Source organism: Hyla sarda, chromosome 9 (assembly GCF_029499605.1).
Source record: "Hyla sarda isolate aHylSar1 chromosome 9, aHylSar1.hap1, whole genome shotgun sequence".
In the NCBI taxonomy this organism is placed as follows: domain Eukaryota; kingdom Metazoa; phylum Chordata; class Amphibia; order Anura; family Hylidae; genus Hyla; species Hyla sarda.
This window is the reverse complement of record NC_079197.1, coordinates 1,882,792-1,896,984: the sequence shown is the minus strand read 5'-3', so window position 1 is coordinate 1,896,984 and position 14,193 is coordinate 1,882,792. Positions and strand designations below refer to the sequence as shown.

Sequence of the window (14,193 nt, the reverse complement as noted above, 5' to 3'; positions counted from 1 at the left end):
AGTGGAAAACCCCACTACAGGCTGATCCAACGTTATGTAATGTCCTTAATACAAGTCCCAATGAGGCTCAGTAGTGTGTGTGGCCTCCACGTGCCCGTATGACCTCCCTACAACGCCCGGGCATGATCCTGATGAGGTGGAGGATGGTCTCCTGAGGGATGTCCTCCCAGACCTGGACTAAAGCATCCGCCACCTCCTGGACAGTCTGTGGTGGATGGAGCGAGACGTCCCAGATGTGCATCAATATTGCAGGCAGCAGAACGTTCTTCACGGTGTACCCAGACTGTCACGTCTGTCACATGTGCTCAGTGTGAACCTGCTTTCATCTGTGAAGAGCACAGGGCGCCAGTGGTGAATTTGCCAATCTTGGTGTTCTCTGGCAAATGCCAAACGTCCTCCACGGTGTTGGGCTGTAAGCACAACCCCCACCTGTGGACATCGGGCCCTCATACCACCCTCTTGGAGTCTGTTTCTGACCGTTTGAGTGGACACATGCACATTTGTGTCCTGCTGGAGGTCATTTTGCAGGGCTCTGGCAGTGCTCCTCCTGCTCCTCCTTGCACAAAGGTGGAGGTAGCGGTCCTGCTGCTGGGTTGTTGCCCTCCTACGGCCTCCTCCACGTCTCCTGATGTACTGGCCTGTCTCCTGGTAGCGCCTCCATGTTCTGGACACTACGCTGACAGACACAGCAAACCTTCTTGCCACAGCTCGCATTGATGTGCCATCCTGGATGAGCTGCACTACCTGAGCCACTTGTGTGGGTTGTAGACTCCATCTCATGCTACCACTAGAGTGAAAGCACCGCCAGCATTCAAAAGGGACCAAAACATCAGCCAGGAAGCATAGGAACTGAGAAGTGGTCTGTGGTCACCACCTGCAGAACCATTCCTTTGATAATTTCCACGTGTTGTCTGTTCCATGTGAAATTGATTGTCAATCGGTGTTCTTCCTGAGTGGACAGTGGGATTTCACACAAGTGTCAGTGACTTGGAGTTACATTGTGTTGTTTGTTCCCTTTATTATTTTGAGCAGTGTATTTCCCGCTGATACATTTTTTGTGCGGTCACAGTATTTTAGGGTTCACTAACTTTCTCCCTACTGTGTCTGCTGGATCAGGGACGGGGCCTCCTCCCAGCTGGCTGCTTTTCTGGGACAGTTGTGTTAACTCTGACACTGTACTGGAAAGCTGGATTCCTCTGGTGCGGCTGCTCTGTGTCACATCGGGATCAGACTCTGATTCATTCCCGGGCACACGGCCTAATTGAAGTCTCATTCTGGCCTTAGTTTGTTTAATCAACAATTGGGAGAGGCCTGGAAGGTGCTCGCTCACCCCTGCCTTTCCCCCTGCTTCTCCCTCCACACTTGCTAAAAACTTTTGGCTTTTTTCTAGTGAGCAAAAAATAAAGAATAAATAGCCTCTGAGGATATCCTCACTGACCTCTATTATATAGACTAGAACTGAACTGTAGCCTCTGAGGATATCCTCACTGACCTCTATTATATAGACTAGAACTGAACTGTAACCTCTGAGGATATCCTCACTGACCTCTATTATATAGACTAGAACTGAACTTTAACCTCTGAGGATATCCTCACTGACCTCTATTATATAGACTAGAACTGAACTGTAACCTCTGAGGATATCCTCACTGACCTCTATTATATAGACTAGAACTGAACTGTAACCTCTGAGGATATCCTCACTGATCTCTATTATATAGACTAGGACTGAACTGTAACCTCTGAGGATATCCTCACTGATCTCTATTATATAGACTAGAACTGAACTGTAACCTCTGAGGATATCCTCACTGATCTCTATTATATAGACTAGGACTGAACTGTAGCCTCTGAGGATATCCTCACTGACGCCTATTATATAGACTAGGACTGAACTGTAGCCTCTGAGGATATCCTCACTGACGTCTATTATATAGACTAGAACTGAACTGTAACCTCTGAGGATATCCTCACTGACCTCTATTATATAGACTAGAACTGAACTGTAACCTCTGAGGATATCCTCACTGACCTCTATTATATAGGCTAGAACTGAACTGTAACCTCTGAGGATATCCTCACTGACCTCTATTATATAGACTAGAACTGACCTGTAACCTCTGAGGATATCCTCACTGACCTCTATTATATACAGTAGATAACCTCTAGGTTTCTATGGCAGAAGAGGATAGAATGGTCGCCTTCACTGACATTCCTGGAAATGTTTTGTTTCATTGTTGTGAATCTTTTGTCTTATTTTATTCGGTTTTCCTCTTTTTCAGGGAGACATTCAGCAGCTGTTAATCGTTTCGGATCATCGCGCCGCATTCGATTATTGTGAACACTACAGCCCAGACTGTGACACCGCCGCTCCCGATACCCCCCAATCTCAGGACCCCAACCAAGATGAATATGTAAGTCCTCGGAATATGTAAGTCCTCGGAATATGTAAGTCCTCGGAATATGTAAGTCCTCGGAATATGTAAGTCCTCGGAATATGTAAGTCCTCGGAATATGTAAGTCCTCGGAATATGTAAGTCCTCGGAATATGTAAGTCCTCGGAATATGTAAATCCTCAGAATATGTAAATCCTCAGAATATGTAAATCCTCGGAATATGTTAGTCCTCGGAACATGTAAGTCCTCAGAATATGTTAGTCCTCAGAATATGTAACTCCTCAGAATATGTAACTCCTCAGAATATGTAACTCCTCAGAATATGTAAATCCTCAGAATATGTAACTCCTCAGAATATGTAAATCCTCAGAATATGTAAATCCTCAGAATATGTAAATCCTCAGAATATGTAAATCCTCAGAATATGTTAGTCCTCAGAATATGTAAATCCTCAGAATATGTAAATCCTCAGAATATGTAAATCCTCAGAATATGTAAGTCCTCAGAATATATACATCCTCAGAATATGTAAATCCTCAGAATATGTAAATCCTCAGAATATGTAAATCCTCAGAATATGTAAATCCTCAGAATATGTAACTCCTCAGAATATGTAAATCCTCAGAATATGTAAATCCTCAGAATATGTAAATCCTCAGAATATGTAAATCCTCAGAATATGTAAATCCTCAGAATATGTAACTCCTCAGAATATGTAACTCCTCAGAATATGTAAATCCTCAGAATATGTAACTCCTCAGAATATGTAACTCCTCAGAATATGTAACTCCTCAGAATATGTTAGTCCTCAGAATATGTAAATCCTCAGAATATGTAAATCCTCAGAATATGTAAATCCTCAGAATATGTAACTCCTCAGAATATGTAACTCCTCAGAATATGTAAATCCTCAGAATATGTAACTCCTCAGAATATGTAACTCCTCAGAATATGTAACTCCTCAGAATATGTAACTCCTCAGAATATGTAAATCCTCAGAATATGTAAATCCTCAGAATATGTAAATCCTCAGAATATGTAAGTCCTCAGAATATGTTAGTCCTCAGAATATGTAAATCCTCAGAATATGTAAATCCTCAGAATATGTAAATCCTCAGAATATGTAAATCCTCAGAATATGTAACTCCTCAGAATATGTAACTCCTCAGAATATGTAACTCCTCAGAATATGTAACTCCTCAGAATATGTAAATCCTCAGAATATGTAAGTCCTCAGAATATGTAAATCCTCAGAATATGTAAATCCTCGGAATATGTAAGTCCTCGGAATATGTAAGTCCTCGGAATATGTTAGTCCTCGGAATATGTAAGTCCTCAGAATATGTAACTCCTCGGAATATGTAACTCCTCGGAATATGTAAGTCCTCGGAATATGTAAATCCTCGGAATATGTAAATCCTCAGAATATGTAAATCCTCAGAATATGTAACTCCTCAGAATATGTAAATCCTCAGAATATGTAACTCCTCAGAATATGTAAATCCTCAGAATATGTAACTCCTCAGAATATGTAACTCCTCAGAATATGTAACTCCTCAGAATATGTAAATCCTCAGAATATGTAAATCCTCAGAATATGTAAATCCTCAGAATATGTTAGTCCTCAGAATATGTAAATCCTCAGAATATGTAAATCCTCAGAATATGTAAATCCTCAGAATATGTAAATCCTCAGAATATGTAAATCCTCAGAATATGTAAATCCTCAGAATATGTAAATCCTCAGAATATGTAAATCCTCAGAATATGTAACTCCTCAGAATATGTTAGTCCTCAGAATATGTAAATCCTCAGAATATGTAAATCCTCAGAATATGTAAATCCTCAGAATATGTAAATCCTCAGAATATGTAACTCCTCAGAATATGTTAGTCCTCAGAATATGTAAATCCTCAGAATATGTAAATCCTCAGAATATGTAAATCCTCAGAATATGTAAATCCTCAGAATATGTAACTCCTCAGAATATGTAACTCCTCAGAATATGTAACTCCTCAGAATATGTAACTCCTCAGAATATGTAACTCCTCAGAATATGTAACTCCTCAGAATATGTAACTCCTCAGAATATGTAACTCCTCAGAATATGTTAGTCCTCAGAATATGTAAGTCCTCAGAATATGTTAGTCCTCAGAATATGTAAATCCTCAGAATATGTAAGTCCTCAGAATATGTTAGTCCTCAGAATATGTAAATCCTCAGAATATGTTAGTCCTCAGAATATGTAAATCCTCAGAATATGTAAATCCTCAGAATATGTAAATCCTCAGAATATGTAAATCCTCAGAATATGTAAATCCTCAGAATATGTAAATCCTCAGAATATGTAACTCCTCAGAATATGTAAATCCTCAGAATATGTAACTCCTCAGAATATGTAAGTCCTCAGAATATATACATCCTCAGAATATGTAAATCCTCAGAATATGTAAATCCTCAGAATATGTAAATCCTCAGAATATGTTAGTCCTCAGAATATGTAAATCCTCAGAATATGTTAGTCCTCAGAATATGTAAATCCTCAGAATATGTTAGTCCTCAGAATATGTAAATCCTCAGAACAATGAAGTGAGATGACAGGATCTTTAGAGAAAGAAGAAGAAACCTCTCTTACCTACAGGAGCCTAAAGGGGTACTCTATGGTGGACAAAAATGTTTTTGAATAAACTGGTGCCAGAAAATTAAACACATTTGTAAATTACTTCTATATAAAGATCTTAATCCTTCTCGCTTCTCGGCCTTTTGGCTAAGATCAAGTGTAGTATCTGTTCTTATCAGTTTTCATGCTGGTGGGGATGGGTGCTGCATGGAGGATGCAGGTGTACCAGGGCTTTCCGGGGCTGGTTCTGAGGAATCAGCTCGACGGCTGCCCCGATGTGACCTGTTCCCTCCGGGTCTCGCCATGAGGCTGAGAGGGTCTAGAGCCGAGGTACTTTTGTGCCTCGGGGAGTGTTGACCTCGAGGTGCCGAAACTCACTGGGAGGATGGGCTCACTGAGTTGAAGCACGGGCACCATAATCTCTTCACCTTGTGGCACTCACCTCTTCATTCCCGGCCTTCTGGCTAGGATCAGAGACATGTTTATAGATCCGGCCGGATGTCCGGGCAGTATATCTGCGCACATTCACTTATTTATTTCTTTTTGTTGCACTGTGTCACTTTTTGCGTGTTGTGTGTTCACAGGATTTGTCAGGATGCGGTAGCCCTTCTGGGTGTCCCTCCTGGCGGTCTAGGGGAGGTGTGTGTGGCCATTAGGTTCCGCACCTCCCTGCAAACACCCCGGGTACTCCTGCTTTGGCAGGGTACCTACCGTTATCGGCTCTGCCGGTGAAAAGGGACATCGAACCTGGAACCTCGCAGGTACCTTTTGGTCCGGAGGCGAAGGGTAAGGTTTGTTGGGGGGCCTCTCTCCTATCGGAGAAGGGCTTGCGATAGACCGCATCCTTTGTGCACGTTTTTTTAGTGTAACACGTTTGCACTTTTTCTTGCACTTTGGGTGAATCGAGAGCACGTTCCTCGGCTTTAGAAAAAAAATAAATAAATAAAGATCTTAATCCTTCCAGTACTTACCAGCTGCTGTATAATCAACAGGAAGTTGTGTGGTTCTTTCCATTCTGACCACAGTGCTCTCTGCCGACACCTCTGTCCGTGTCAGGAACTGTCCGAAGCAGGAACAAATCCCCATAGTAAACATATCCCGCTCCGGACAGTTCCTGACACGGACAGAGGTGTCAGCAGAGAGCACTGTGGTCAGACTAGAAATAACTACACAACTTCTTGTGGAGCATACAGCAGCTGAAAAGTACTGGAAGGATTAAGATTTCTGAATAGAAGTCATTTACAAATCTGCTTAACTTTCTGGCACCAGTTCATATGGAAAAAATAGTTTTCCACCAGAGTACCCCTTTAAGTCCAATCCTAACCCTGAAACGGGCCAGAGCTGACCTTATACCTGCGAATATTATCCCTCTAACTCATCATATATCAGAGCCCAGGCCGAGCTTCAGCCTCTTACTGTTCACTTCCTGCACTTTTTTCGCTCTCTTTATTTTATTTGTGTTTATACAATTTTCTAGTATCCAGAAGCTGCAGAGGGAGACGAAGGCTACTACTATGAATACCCGTATTATGAAGATGAAGATAAACCCGCTACCGCCAAGCCCACCCAAGCAACAGGCGAGGAAGTTGTGCGACCACAGCCGGACTTTGAAGAGGTGAAGCCATTTCTGTTTTTTTTTCTACGCATTTCATTCCTACCGCAGGGACAAATATGGCAGAAATACACAAACTACACAAATGATTGGGGTTTATAGTGTGTTAATAGTAAAATTAGTAATAGACAGGAGCGGGCGAAAGACGGGCAGGCGCACGTGTCCAGCCACTTGTGTGGACTTACCTGAGCCCCTTAGAGCAGTGTTACCCAACCAGTGTCCCTCCAGCGGTTGCAAAATTGCAACTCCCAGCATGCACAAGAAGCCAACAGCTGTCCGGGCATACTGGGAGTTGTAGTTTTTTAAACAGCGGGACGGACGTAAGTTTAAGACCTAAGCCTTAGAGCAGTGTTTCCCAACCAGTGTTCCTCCAGCTGTTGTAAAACTACAACTCCCAGCATGCCCAGATTTGGCTATCCGGGCATGCTGTGAGTTGTAGTTTTGAAACAGCTGGAGGCACCCTGGTTGGGAAATGCTGCCTTAGAGAAATCCCCTGGACCCACCTTGACTATCCTGCCATTGCTTTAGGCCAGTGGTCTCCAACCTGCGGACCTCCAGATGTTGCAAAACTACAACTCCCAGCATGCCCGGACAGCCAACGGCTGTCCGGGCATGCTGGGAGTTGTAGTTTTGCAACATCTGGAGGTCCGCAGGTTGGAGACCACTGCTTTAGACTATAATGTACACAATATCAGGATTCAACACAGCTTTCTAAGTATCAAGGCTCCTTATACGGTCTTAGGCTGCGTTCACACTGCGTTTTTTTGTTTTCTTTTAACGTAAACGTTTTATACATTTGAAAAGGAAAAGAAAAATGTAAACCTTAATGGATGCTAAAAACGGATGCTGCTGTATACAGAACAGTCTGTTCCCTTTTGACTTACATCATATATATATATATATATATATATATATATATATATATATATATATTTATTTATTCATTTAGGGAACAGGAAAGCAGCACTCCGGAGGAAAAAAGGTGCACGGGTGCCTACTGTGTCAGGTCCAGGTTGGGGACCCCTCCACGACACAAAGCAAAAATAAACAGTGGCACTATTTATTCATTTAACTATATATATATATATATATATATATATATATATATATATATATTTATTTATATATACTATTGTTTTGTATACAGCTAAGTTTAACATACTGTAACAGAAACGGTAAAATGGAAATAAAAGCGCAGTGTTAGCCCGGCCTTATCCATTAGTATTCCAGCACTTTTCTTTTAGGCCTTAAAGGGGTACTCCCGTGGAAAGCTTTTTTTTTTTTTTTTTTTTTTAAATCAACTGGTGCCAGAAAATTACTTGTATTAAAAAAATCTTAATTCTTCCTGTACTTATCAGCGGCTGTATACTACAAAGAAAATGCTTTTATTTTTATGATTTCTCTTCTGTCACGACCACAGTGCTCTCTGCTGTCCATTTTAGGAACTGTCCAGAGCAGGAGAAAAATCCCCATAGCAAACATATGCTGCTCTGTACAGTTCCTAAAATGGACAGCAGAGGTCAGCAGAGAGCATTGTGGTCATGACAGAAGAGAAATGCAAAAAGAAAACCATTTCCTCTGTAGTATACAGCCCCTAAAAAGTACTGGAAGAATTAAGATTTTTTTTTAATGGAAGTAATTTACAAATCTGTTTACCTTTCTGGCACCAGTTAAAAAAAAAAAAAAAAAAAAAAAAATTTCCACGGGAGTACCCCTTTAATAGGATATTGCGTAGCAACACAGCAAAGATTGCATCATGTAGCCCAGAAAATATAACCTTGTTTTTTTTTAACCCTATCTTAGCTTTGCGCTTGGTGGTGTCAGTGTTGAGTAGGGAAGGTTTGCACAATTTTATGTATCTTCAGGGTACGTTCACACGCGCGGATTTTTTAGCGCGTTTTCCGCTGCAGATTTTTTAGCGGGTGGGCTCTTCTCGGCTGTCCGCAGCTGATTTTCCGCGGCGGAATTTACGCTGCGGAAAATCGCTGCAAGTCCCATTGAAGTCAGTAGGGACTGCGGCGGTTTTCCTCAGTGTAAATTCCGCTGCAGAAAATCTGAGAAGAGCCCGCCCACTTTCAAATACGCAGCGGAAAACCCGCAAAAAAATCCGCCCGTGTGAACCTACCCTCACTGATCTTTGTTTTTGCTTCCAGGAAGAAACTCCAGCGCCCACCGACGCCCCGGCTATCGTTGTTACCGAAGCTGCCATTGTGGAATCCATCGTGGAGAGCAAAGCGGTGGACCCCACAACTTACGAGTATAACTATAACGAGAAGGAATACTACTACACCGCGCAACCGGATGAAGAAACCGTTTATTCTGAAGGGGACGGAACTGAGTATAATGGGAACATCGATGAGGCCTCCGTGGATAGAACTGTGGAAGTCGTCACTAGCACCGTGACCGTGATCAGCAACTCAAGCGTAAGTTGTGTATATACGGCCCTCTGTAGTCACTATCGCAGTGTTTCCCAACCAGTGTGCCTCCAGCTGTTGCAAAACTACAACTCCCAGCATGCCCGGACAGCCAACGGCTGTCCGGGCATGCTGGGAGTTGTAGTTTGGCAACAGCTGGAGGCACACTGATTGGGAAACGCTGCACTGGCAGAGGGAACAGGCAACAAAATGGTTGTCAAAAATGGCGCCACCCCTTTCCTCAGGTTGTGTGTGGTATTGCAACTCAGTCCATACATTTCAATGGAACTGAGATCCATTGATGGCGCAGTTTTTTTGGAAGAAATTCATTATTTTTCTAATCCTGGAGAATCCTTTTAAGATTTATTTAGCTAAGATTATTTTATTTTTTATACATTTTTTTTTATTTTAGATGCATTGGCAAAAAAAAACTAGCAACTTGTTTGTAAAATATTCCCCCCAATCTATTAGAGTCTTAAAGTGTATGGAATAAAGCCGTGTAATGCTTATAATTGATACATCGTGTCCTGAAATTTTAGGGTAACACTGACAGTGATGCAGACTCAAGGCGCCAAGAAAACACGGAGGACGTCTTCACGGAGGAAACGATAGACAGCTATGACACCATCTACGACTACCCAGATTTTACTCCTGAAAATGATATAAAGGGCTCCCCAGCCATTACTGACAGTGAATACCAGGTATTACTATACATATTTATTTATATATTTTTATTTATATATTGTTTTTTATTTATGTAAGCAAATTTCTGCTTCTTTAGTAGATAAATTATAGAAGTTATTTGCATTCGCTGCGATTTTCAGCAATTTGCCATTTTTTACTTACCCATTGTTTTGAAGTGAATAAGGCCCCTTACACTGACCTTGTGAAACGTCCGTCAGGCACTTTGAAACAACGGGTCCCGACAGATCCCATTTACTATTACGGGGTCTGTCGGGGTCTGTCTGTGAAGGAAGCTTAAAGGGGTACTCTGGTGGAAACTTCTTATTTTTTATTTTTTTTTAAATCAACTGGTGCCAGAAAGTTAAACAGATTTGTAAAAAAAATCTTAATCCTTCCAGCACTTATTAGCTGCTGAATACTACAGAGGAAATTATTTTCTTTTTGGAACACAGAGCTCTCTGTCCATTTTAGGAACTGTCCAGAGCAGCATATGTTTGCTATGGGGATTTTCTCCAACTCTGGACAGTTCCTAAAATGGACAGAGATGTCAGCAGAGAGCACTGTGCTCATGATGTCAGCAGAGAGCTCTGTGCTCCAAAAAGCAAAGAATTTCCTCTGTAGTATTTAGCAGCTAATAAGTACTGGAAGGATTAAGATTTTCTAATAGAAGTAATTTACAAATCTGTTTAACTTTCTGGCACCAGTTGATATAAAAAAAATATATATATATATATATATATATATATATATATATATATATATATTTCCCATCGGAGTACCCCTTTAAGTCTTCAGGTTACATCCTATTAAGGCCCATGGCCCATTCTGTACCAATGGAGGATGAGGGACCCACTTATTTACTTTGGCCTCACGATCCCTCTTGTCTTTACCCCAACATCCTGACTATCATGTCTTCTTCATGATTAGGAACTGTAACAGCGACCTCTGTAGGCCAGAAGGTGTTACAGCACTTTATTAAAATTCTCAATATCTGAGCAATGATCAGAAGTTCTTTGGAGATTGTGTTCATTTCACATTTTGCAGCTGTTGAGACATTATTGTTGGTGTGTTTAAGCCAGGGGTGGACTATGTATGTATAATATAAATATATATATATATATATATATATATATATATATATATATATACACACACACCGGTATATATATATTTCATTATTTTTAAATGGCCGGTGCTGGTAGATATTATCATTATTTTGACTGACTTATTGCCACTGTTTCTCCAGGTGGGAGGAGGCGCAAGAGGCGAGAAGGGACAAAAGGGAGAACCAGCCATTATTGAACCGGTAAGTTCCTGCTCCATGAGCCGTCGCAGTCATGTGATACGCCGCCTGGCTCTGCGTCTTACGTGAATTGTCCGTTGCGCTCTAATAAGGCTATAGCAGTGATCTCCAAACTGTGACCCTCCAGATGTTACAAAACTACGACTCCTAGTTTTCCCGGACAGCCATTGGCTGCCCGAACATGCTGAGAGTTGTATGTTTGGAACATCTGGATGTCCACAGTTCTGAGACCACTATAACAATGCTATGTCTTCTTGAGTGACAGACATGATGTCGGGGGGGGGGGGGGGGGGGAAACAGTGGCTGATATTGTGTTACCAAGAATAGAGTTTTTAATTTTACTTTATATTTTTTTGTTTTTCTTTTACTTTACTGCAAACAGTTTTTATTTGTAGTGGCGCCCCCTTATGGCACGTTTGGGTTTCTCAGCTGAAAAAGAATATTAATCAGTCAACCACTTGTTCAAAAACCTCCACACACTCCGATTTCTTCAATCTTCAATTATTTTTTTCTAATTTCACATATTTTATAAATAACTATTTTAAATACATTTTTTTGCAGATAGAATAGAATCTATACGGAGAAAATGGCAGACATTATTAATACAGAACTAATCCAGTATTTCTGACCTTATCTGCCTTTTCCCGCTTCTCTAAAACTTTTTATAGGGCAGTGGTCTCTAAAGTGCCCCCCCCTCCCCCCCCCCCCCCAGTTGTTGCAAAACTACAACTCCCAGCATGCCCGGACAGCCGTTGGCTGTCCGGGCATGCTGGGAGTTGTAGTTTTGCAACATCTGGAGGTTCACAGTTTGGATACCACTGTGATAGGGTGTAAGGGGTTCCACAGTGGTACTCATGGGGTTAAGCCCCGTCCCCATTGTTGTAGGCAATTTGGCTACATTTGGCTCCCGGCTACATGTCAAAGAGTTTTCCCAGATGCCCTAAAATCCAAACAACACAAACAGCAGAATAAATATTGGCCGGGGCCCCAGATGTTTCCAGTGTGAACTGTCCCTGCAGTGTGGGCCCTGGTGTCCGCGCTCACGGATCTACGGTCAGTATTAGATGTTTGCTCTTTGTGTTTTCAGTCATATATGGCTTCAGCATTGTGGGTTAGATGAGGCGGGAATAGTCAATGTTGTTTGCAGTTGGCAGCATCTGATACTTACATCCATGCTGCCTGTCAGTGAATAAGCCCCATGTGAGCCGCGTTCCCTGACACATCTCATTCCTCCTCCCGAATGGCTGTACAGCTGCCTGGATTGTCTTGGGGGTATAGAGTATTTTCCCAGTGACAGATCTCTTCCTGGAGAACAGATGAACAGCTGATGGGGGTGACGATGATGGTGGGAAGGGGGACGTCGGTGTTAAATACTAAGCACATGTTTGTCCTACCACCCACGTAGGGTGTAAGAGCCAAACAAACCCCATTAAAGAGACAATTCATTGGGTTTGATTATTTTGTGCATAGCAAATAGTATAACAAAAAAGACAAATAAATTACAAATCAATGGGGATTTGTTGTCCTCGAAAGGGTTATCAGAATTCTTTGTATTGTTCTCCAAGATTTCTACTTCAGTGTTTACATTCACAGACTGAAAATCCATCCTGAGGGTGCGTTAACACGCTTTTATTTTCTGCGGGTTTTCCGCTGCATATTTGAAAGTGGGCGGGCTCTTCTCGGCTGTCCGAAGCAGATTTTCCGCAGCGTAAATTCCTCCGTGGAAAATCTGCTGCGGACAGTCGAGAAGAGCCCGCCCACTTTCAAATACGCAGCGGGTACATTCACATGGGCAGATTACCTGCTTGAATACCTATTTGCTGTGGAAAATCTGCAGCGGCTTTTGCTACCATTGACTTCAATGGGTCGGCAGAAAATTCGCCACTAAATGTTACACTGTATGAACATATCCTTATCCGATTTTTATATTACAGATGATGGTTTGCTACAATTGTGAATCCTTTGGCAGGTGAATATCCAAGACGGATACCTTTAAAGAAAACTTGTCAGGTCCCTGGGGCCTCACAGACAGATGGGCCCCAGAATCTGCATGTGAGAAGAACAGCATTAAAGGGGAACTCCCGTGGAAAACTTTTTTTTTTAAATCAACTGGTGCCAGAAAGTTAAACAGATTTGTAAATTACTTCTATTAAAAAATATTAATCTTTCCAGTACTTTTTAGGGTCTGTATACTACAGAGGAAATGCTTTTCTTTTTGGAACACAGAGCTTTCTGCTGACATCACAAGCACAGTGCTCTCTGCTGACATCACGAGCACAGTGCTCTCTGCTGACATCTCTGTCCATTTTAGGAACTGTCCAGAGCAACATATGTTTGACAGTTGTTAAAATGGACTGAGATGTCAGCAGAGAGCACTGTGGTCATGATGTCAGCAGAGAGCTCTGTGCTCCAAAAAGAAAATAATTTCCTCTGTAGTATTCAGCAGCGAATAAGTACTGGAAGAATTAAGATTTTTTAATAGAAGTAATTTACAAATCTTTTTAACTTTCTGGCACCAGTTGATTTATAAAAAAAAAGTTTTACACGGGAGTACCCCTTTAAGAAAAATAACTTTAAGTGGTTCTCAGAGTGACTCGTATCAATCGCCGCACTCCGCATCCTTCTCTTCCTCGTCAGACTGGATTGACAGTCTGAGTGCAGGGCATCCCCGCGTCAGGCTAGCCAATCAGGGTGGAAGGAGGACACGGCAAGCATGACCGAATGACCAGAGACGCGATTTCCCTATCTTGGTGACTGAACACGACTCACCGTCTGCGCCATTTAAAGTTCTGTTTTCTGATTTATGCAGCATCTCTCTGAGGACCCGAGGGCCCATCTCTCTGAGGACCCGAGGGCCCATCTCTCTGAGGACCCGAGGGCCCATCTCTCTGAGGACCCGAGGGCCCATCTCTCTGAGGACCCGAGGGCCCATCTCTCTGAGGACCCGAGGGCCCATCTCTCTGAGGACCCGAGGGCCCATCTCTCTGAGGACCCGAGGGCCCATCTCTCTGAGGACCCATCTCTCTGAGGACCCGAGGGCCCATCTCTCTGAGGGCCCATCTCTCTGAGGACCCGAGGGCCCATCTCTCTGAGGGCCCATCTCTCGGAGGACCCGAGGGCCCATCTCTTGGAGGACCCGAGGGCCCATCTCTCAGAGGACCCGA

The 14,193-nt window shown here is 42.4% G+C and overlaps 1 protein-coding gene and 1 pseudogene across 16 annotated transcripts in view; both read left to right on the top strand.

Moving 5' to 3' along the window:
- COL5A1 (collagen type V alpha 1 chain) overlaps positions 1-14,193 on the top strand; it is a 387,668-nt gene that overhangs the window by 241,548 nt on the left and 131,927 nt on the right. For all 16 annotated transcript variants that reach the window (XM_056537902.1, XM_056537901.1, XM_056537900.1 and 13 more), the window contains 5 exons: positions 2,283-2,414; positions 6,494-6,631; positions 8,782-9,051; positions 9,582-9,743; positions 10,973-11,032. In XM_056537902.1, coding sequence (XP_056393877.1) covers positions 2,283-2,414; positions 6,494-6,631; positions 8,782-9,051; positions 9,582-9,743; positions 10,973-11,032 — 762 coding nt within the window. The remainder of the gene's footprint in view (positions 1-2,282; positions 2,415-6,493; positions 6,632-8,781; positions 9,052-9,581; positions 9,744-10,972; positions 11,033-14,193) is intronic.
- Positions 5,144-5,303, top strand: LOC130292084 (U2 spliceosomal RNA; annotated as a pseudogene).